The sequence below is a fragment of the Antrostomus carolinensis genome, unplaced genomic scaffold (assembly GCF_000700745.2).
Source record: "Antrostomus carolinensis isolate BGI_N321 unplaced genomic scaffold, ASM70074v2 scaffold4161, whole genome shotgun sequence".
Lineage (NCBI taxonomy): Eukaryota > Metazoa > Chordata > Aves > Caprimulgiformes > Caprimulgidae > Antrostomus > Antrostomus carolinensis.
In genome coordinates this window covers 23,635-31,025 of record NW_010293308.1, presented here as the reverse complement: position 1 = coordinate 31,025, position 7,391 = coordinate 23,635, and the positions used below count along the sequence as shown (strand labels likewise).

Below are 7,391 nucleotides of genomic sequence, written 5' to 3'. Positions count from 1 at the left end.
TTCCAATCCTTAACATTCTGTGTGATTCTGTTTTACTTAACATATAGATGGATTCACGGAGAAATAATGAAAGGGCAGAGGCAGTGGCAAAGAAATACCATAAAACTGAGCCATGTCAGCAGCCTACCTGCCTTGTAGGAAACCAGTAAAGAAAACACATGGTTCTCCTTTCTGTAATATGAGCAGTTTTAGGCACTTTTTGCCTAACAAAAATAAGAGAATTAAATCTGTCCTTCACTTCAACCACATGACTGTTTCAAAGGTTTTGCTTGACCATGTGAGAAAAACCTCAGTGTCGTGTACAGTAGTGTCTGTTGGAATGTGATGTGAGATTTCTGTGTGAGGCGATTCACCCTCGTCTGGTGACATTGTCTGAATTGGTGGTCAGTGGAAAGAAAGAGGACCTCAAATCCTTGCCTTCCGTGTCACCCATTTGCAAATCTTGTTCTATCTGTATGTTACAGGGCGCATTTTCTAAATTAAAAAAAAAAAATCTGTTCTGCTACGCTTTTACCTCTTAATATAACAGCTCTGCTAGCCAGCTTATATTGGCATTTGCTTTAAGGGCAGCCAGTTTTCTTTCAGTGACGAAGAACTGTAATCTCTTGGAGGGCAGTGAGAATTAGACCTTCCCTGGCAGGGACGAGTTGAAAAAGAAGCACATCCAGGAGCTCAAATACTTAAGAAAATTACAGAAATAAAAAGATGACATAAAAATCTGAAACAGTAAAATAAAATGAAGAACAGAAGGGAGAAGCAGCAGCTGTTGAGATACATTGGAGAGTTATCCAGGTTATTTTGGAGACCTTAGGGGAAGGATTTGATTCCTAAACTGAATATAAACTTGCTAATGGAGATACAGCCACAGTTGTATGTATACTTCTTATACAAATAATCATATTCTTCAGGCAGGGTACTTAAATTTGAATTAGATATCCTTTGGCTTTTTTTTTCTCTTTTATTTTTGCACATTATTACTGATTTGTGGCAAGAGAAGGTCTTAAAAAATCACACACTTTAGCAGTAGCAATAAAATTAGCAATTTAACAATAAAATTTAAGAGAAAAATGTAAAGATAGCTGGGTTGGGTTTTTTTTCAGTCAAGATGTCACTGAAATTCTCATACGGGTATTTGGTACCAGTAATTCTCTTATTGCATGATTTTCTTAGGTTTATCATGAAGATTCTCTTCATATTCAAGAGATTCAAAATACTTAATTGCTTTGCAAAACAGACATTGTTACATGAAGGAACTTTATATACTTTTCTTTTTCTTCATAGGATTGGTGGTAGGATTTATCCTTACAGTTGCAAATTACAGTTTCTTCACTTCTTTGTTTGTATTTTTCGTTACTTCTTCAAAACTTACTAAGTGGAAAAAAGATATAAAGAGGCAAATAGATTCTGAATACAAAGAAGGTAAGTCATAACATTTTAAGTCTTTTAGATCCCTTGTGGAGAATAAATACAGCATATTCCTCTTCCTTTCAAAGGGTCAGATGAGATGTAACATCCAACGTAGGGAACGCTGTTGTCGTGCCTCCCCTCCACCCTTATCCCTATGAAGAGTAGCAAGCAGCTTTGCTTTTGCTTCTGTTCTGTTTAGTAAATTGCTATCTAGTTTCTGATTTGAAAGTGTGTCCGTTTACATTTAACTTTATATATGTGTATTTTGCTTTTGTCTCATGCTGTTGCTTGTCAAGGTATTTTGCCTAAAAATACTAAAATTTAGTTTTTGTCACTTTAGGTGGACAGAGGAATTGGGTGCAAGTATTCTGTAATGGTGGTGTTCCTACTGAGCTGGCTCTCTTATATATGATAGAAAATGGACCAGGTGAAATTCCAATCGACTTTTCAAAGCACTACACAGCATCATGGATGTGCTTGTCCCTTTTGGGAGCTTTGGCATGCTCTGCTGGTGATACATGGGCTTCAGAGATTGGTAGTGTTATGAGTAAAAGCAAGCCAAGGTTGATAACCACCTGGGAAAAGGTTCCAGTAGGTAAGGTGTTATCTGTTCTACATGTTCTTAATATTTTGCTGATCTTTTTTGAATTATGCATCCAACTTGGAAAGTTCCAAAAAACCTACAGAAAAACAAACATCAGAAATCTGGGATTAGAAATTATTAGCAGGAGTGCATTCTCTGAGATGGAGTATATTCAATTGTATTTCTGCTACATCTCGTTGGTGAGATGCCCCAGCATAGCATCCAGGGAGCCAGAGTCATTCTCGGTGATTGCTGTCGCTTCTCATCTCTGATGCTATAAAACGTGTTTGTATTGCCAGTAATATAAAGAATACAAGTTATCCACTGAATTCTTCAGATGTTAAAATTTTGATCAATAGAAGAATATATATATTCAATACAAACACTACAGAAAAAATCACTTAACAAAATCGCTCATTTCCTTTAACACCTTACCAAAGGTAGGTAAAGTGAATCTTCAAGGCTGAAGTCGCTTGGATTGTTCAGCCTGGAGAAGAGAAGACTGATAGCAGATCTCATCGCAGTCTATAACATCCTCACAAGGGGAAGAGGAGGGGCAGGTCCTGATCTCTTCTCTCTGGTGACCAATTATAGGACCAGGGGAAATGGCAGGAAGATGTACCAGGGCAAGTTCAGGTTGGACATTAGGAAAAGGTTCTTCACCCAGAGGGTGGTGGAGCACTGGAACAGGCTCCCCAGGGAGGTAGTCACAGCACCAAGCCTTACAATATTAAAAAAGCATTTGGACAATGCCCTCAGATGCATGGTCTGAATCTTGGGATAGTTCTGTGCTAGGGCAAGAGTTGGACTCAGTTGGATTTAAATGCGTGGGCAATTTTTTTTTCTCTTTATAAGTGTTCAGATTTTTATTCAATGAGCTGTCAAACATCTTTCTATGGATTTTGTTCTTTCTCTTCAATGCGTTGGTGAATTATGTCTTGGTATAATTTTTCTGAAACAGACATTGCTTTAATAACATGCACATCTCAAATTCTGTATTTTTTGGAGCAAATCTTTTTCTTATCCTGCCCCCTGGACCTTACAGCAGACAAATACCAGGTGACATTGAGAAGTGTGCTATCTGGTTTTATTTAATTTAATACTAGTGAATATTTCTAGGTAACTAGCCTTAGGGACAAGAAAAGCAATACTAATAGGCTGTAATGGTACAGGTTAAGCTTCTCAGAAGCATAATGGGAATTGTAAGTAAAAGCTGTGGTAGCAGAGCCCTGGGGATGAAAGGGGGAAAGATCTCTGAATACAGTTTTGATTTAACATAAGACATTTGAACAAATATAAGTCTTTAAGAAAAAGTTTGTAAATCAAGTTAATTTTTGTTTGATTTAGGTACTAATGGAGGAATTACTTTGGTGGGCCTGCTCTCAAGTTTGCTTGGCGGCATGGCAGTAGGGATGGCCTACTTCCTAACACAACTCATTTTCGTGACTGATCTGGAAGCATCTGCTCCGCAGTGGCCTATTGTTGTGTTTGGTGCAGCAGCTGGCTTACTGGGATCAATTGTGGATTCATTTTTGGGAGCTACGATGCAGTACAGCGGTAAGATTCTTCTCTTTTTTTTTTTTTCCTTTTTTTTCCCCTCTCCTCTCCTAATGCAACCTAAAAATGGACTTGCATTTCAAGAAGGGCTGAGCACACAATTTTTAAATGGAAAAAATACAAAATTAGCAACACAAAGGACAAAGGGAGCCAAAATGATGGACATGATAATGAAAGCAAGTGCAAGGGTAGTTGGTCTTTTTCCACATTTTGATTTGTTTATCTTCTGTTACTGTCTTCTTGATGACTGCAAGAGACCAGAGATCTCCAACATGTTACCTTGGAAAAAGCAGTTGCTGCCCTCTCCTTTTTTATATATCTAATTATGGTAACATTTTATAAGAGAAAATGTCATTCACTCAGATTAAGTTGTCACTGCAGAAGCTCCATTTCTAACTCTGAAGGCTTAACAATAGTATCAGCTTTAAGAATTAAATAAGAGCTCCAGGAAAATGTGCACGATATTTTATGTTCTCATTTTTCACCTTAATAGAGTACTGTTTGCTATAAGTTAAGCTTATCACAAACTAGCTGTAACTTTAAAATAAATACATTTAAAAAATCATGTCCATTTTTAAAAAGATTGTTGGATGGCTGCTTCTAAACAATTTCAGTGTTTATTTACTCATTGTCCTTGAGGATCATTGTCTGTGAATAAAGGTTACAGACAATCTTTAGGCTAAACTGTAAACTTACTCTGTGTTTAAAAATTGTTTGAAGACCATATCTGACACTATTCTGTTTAACAGCTTGTTTACAGAGATAACTTAAGCTTTCAGATTTTGTTGTCAGTATACTTATTTGTTGGAAGTCAAAGTTTCAATGTGCAGATGAGCTGCCTGAGAGATAAAAGTCCTTTAAATCTACCAGCACAGTGAGAACTGCAAACTGTTGTTGATGCTGTGGATTTGGCTTTCCAGCGGTTTTTATGCTCTATTCCTTGTAACTCCAGGCAAGTCCCAAATATAATGGAGTGTTTAACCATTTGAGGAATTTTTAGATACAATATTTCTGTACTAAAGAGAAAACACTTAAGCACTCAGACAATGTTTCATTCTCCTAATGAGGCAGATGCATTAAGAGAATGAGGTAAACCTAGCTAATGCAGGTCTGCATTTATCAGCATCTCTTCCTTCTTCACTTCAGATATTTTTCCATACTCAGCAACTTATCTTGCTAGCCGCAGCAGGGACAAGTATGCAAGTTCTACAATTTCTTTTGCAAATTCATCAGTGCTGCTGAAGTATTTATACTACATACACATATATGCTATGGTATATATATGCTGTGGTACAGATGCATTAGCGCTGCTTGTGGGGTGCACACTGTTAGGTTTTGTGTCCCTCCTTACTTTAACCCACTTTTCCAACCCCTACTCGATGTGGTCTCATAAGAAAGACTCCAATACTCTCTCTGCAGCATCTTGAAAAACAATAAATAAATATGGCAGTGGTAATAAAGAATTGTGTCTTTTTTTGAAAACATTATGCTACCACTGCTAATCCCTCCTGTCAGTGTGTTTCCTGTTGGTCATCTTCCTAGATTTGGTTTATGGAATAGTCTGTGTTGCCCACTGTTTCTAAAAGTCCTTCCCTGCCCACACATTTATTAAGTAAAACTTTGAATAGCTGTAAATAATGAAGTTAGTGGAAAGACTTAGTGTTGCCTTTTCCCTTTGTTTATGCTCTGAACCTACGCTTTATGTGCATTTGAGGTGTACATTTATAAAAAGTTACTCCCAGTTTTTCTCTGCAGAAAACTTAAGACTTTCTAAAACATAGCAACTGTTAAGAGTTAAACTATCAGGCTTTGAAGTCTGATGTTTCTGTAGCTCTTTTGCATTACCCAGTGCTAGGTTAAAATGTATGATTCGATTGTAAAGTAATATCAGTTATATACCTGCCAGGCAGGTTTGTGCTGTGGGATTTTTTTAAGTTTTGTCTGAGGTGCTGAAAATTTTTTTGTAACAAAGCAGCAACTCAAAATGAAATTTCCATGTTCTGGGTATTAGCAGATATTCAAATCTACAGAAAAAATAGCATTGATATAAATTGTAGTGATTTGATTTGTAATGTTTCTTCATGTCAACCTTAAATGCGTGCATATGCATGTACCCAGTTATACATCACTATAAGTATGAGTTGGCATTAAAATCAAGTGTAGTAGAATTTTATGCTTTTATCACCATATCAAATAATGCAGCTGGAGAAAGCATAGGATACCGGTGTGTGTACAGTAACAGCTAATGAAACACAGTGTTAGAGTTCTGATAATACAGAGGTAGAGCAAGAAATGGCTTAAGTACTAGGGAAGAAATCCAGCTGCTGGTAGTATAAAACTGCTGTGTAAATAGAAATTATAAATTCAGCCTCTGTATGGAGCTTGTTTTCTGTCAGATCAAGTAATAATGTTATTTCTATAATTTTCCTTTGAAAACAAATACATCTTCTTGACAAGAAAATACATGTTGCTAATAAGTTGTTTCTCTTCTGTTGAAAGCAGCATCCTTTGCCTTAGAATGGCTGTCAGAATAGCTTTTTCCTCCTCAGATTCAGCTTCTTTCGTTCCTTTCTTTGCTATGAAATTGCATAAAGAGAGAAGCAGACCTGACAGAAGTGTAACTTTTCAAAAGAAATAACTTGTAACATGAAGTATTGCATTTATATCCCATTCTTTGAAGCTACCAGATTAAACTAACCATAATTCAGTTTAGTCTGTTGATGTTTTTTCTTACAGAGGTTTAACACAATCGTGGTAAACTAAATTTAGGAAGTTACATACACATGGTTACTAAGTTTTTTTTCAGCTTGGTTGGCTTTGTGAAATTAAGTCTTTATCTTTTTCACAGGTTTTGACCAGAATATCGGCATGGTTGTCAACCACCAAACAAAAGATTCCAAGCACATATCTGGAAAACCTATATTAGACAACAATGCAGTAAATCTTTTTTCTTCTATAATCATAGCTTTGATGCTTCCAGGCATGGCGTGGTGTTTCTGGCCCAGGGGCTGAAATGGTTAAGGTTTTCTGCATGCTGTGTTCAGTCTTACTGAAAGACTTCAAAAAGTTCTTTTTGAACTTTCTTGAAGAGAGAGAGACATCTGAAACTTTCAGAGAGCCAAAGAACTTTCCATCTCAATTTAAAGGCTGTAAGCTTCATAATGGCAGTTGGCATCTGTCAGGGCAAGGAAGGGGTTTTGTCGATATGCTCTTGCTGCTCTTTAAATGGATGTAGATCATTGCCAAGCGAGGTGAAGCACTGCATTTATCCGCATGGAGCTGAAGGGTTGGCGTCTATGTTCTCTCCAGTCCCCAGCATCTGGAAGGGCAAGAAGCTGGATATGAAAGTCTAATCTACATCTATCAGTGTGGTGGAGCATTGTGGCTATTGTCCAGGACAGACACAAAGTACTCTGCAACTTTATATAGTCAGTGGTATCATGAGTGAAATGGTTAAATTCTGTTATTTCCCATAATCTACAGTAGGGTTTTTTTGGGCTTTAGGGGTTTTTTTTGTTTGTTTGGTTGGTTTTGGGGTTTGTTTTTTTTTTTTTTGTTTTTTTGCAAGGGTAGTGGAGGGAGAGGGGGGGCAGTGGGCGGAGTAAGTTGCCTGTTCTGTATCCTGATGAGATCCTCCACTTCCCTGAGTGGTGGTGTTTCCCATTTTGTCTGGGGTTGCAATTCAGAGATGATGGCCTCAGCCAAAGAAGCTACAGAGGTTATCCTCGTAGTGAATGGGGAAAGTCTCACTTATAAACTATTTCAAAACAGGAATTTAACTTTTGGTGCTCAGGCACCTATGTTAAGTGTTTCCATTTTCCATCATTAATTTATAAAAGAGGTG

The 7,391-nt window shown here is 37.2% G+C and overlaps 1 protein-coding gene across 1 annotated transcript; it reads left to right on the top strand.

Annotated features, from left to right (window-relative positions):
- Positions 1-1,281: 1,281 nt before the first annotated feature.
- Positions 1,282-6,767, top strand: TMEM19 (transmembrane protein 19; the record flags this gene model as incomplete). Its single annotated transcript, XM_010177209.1, has 4 exons — positions 1,282-1,419; positions 1,748-2,002; positions 3,338-3,547; positions 6,396-6,767. Coding segments are annotated over 4 exons (767 nt in total), but the record flags the coding sequence as incomplete, so codon positions are not given.
- Positions 6,768-7,391: the final 624 nt, after the last annotated feature.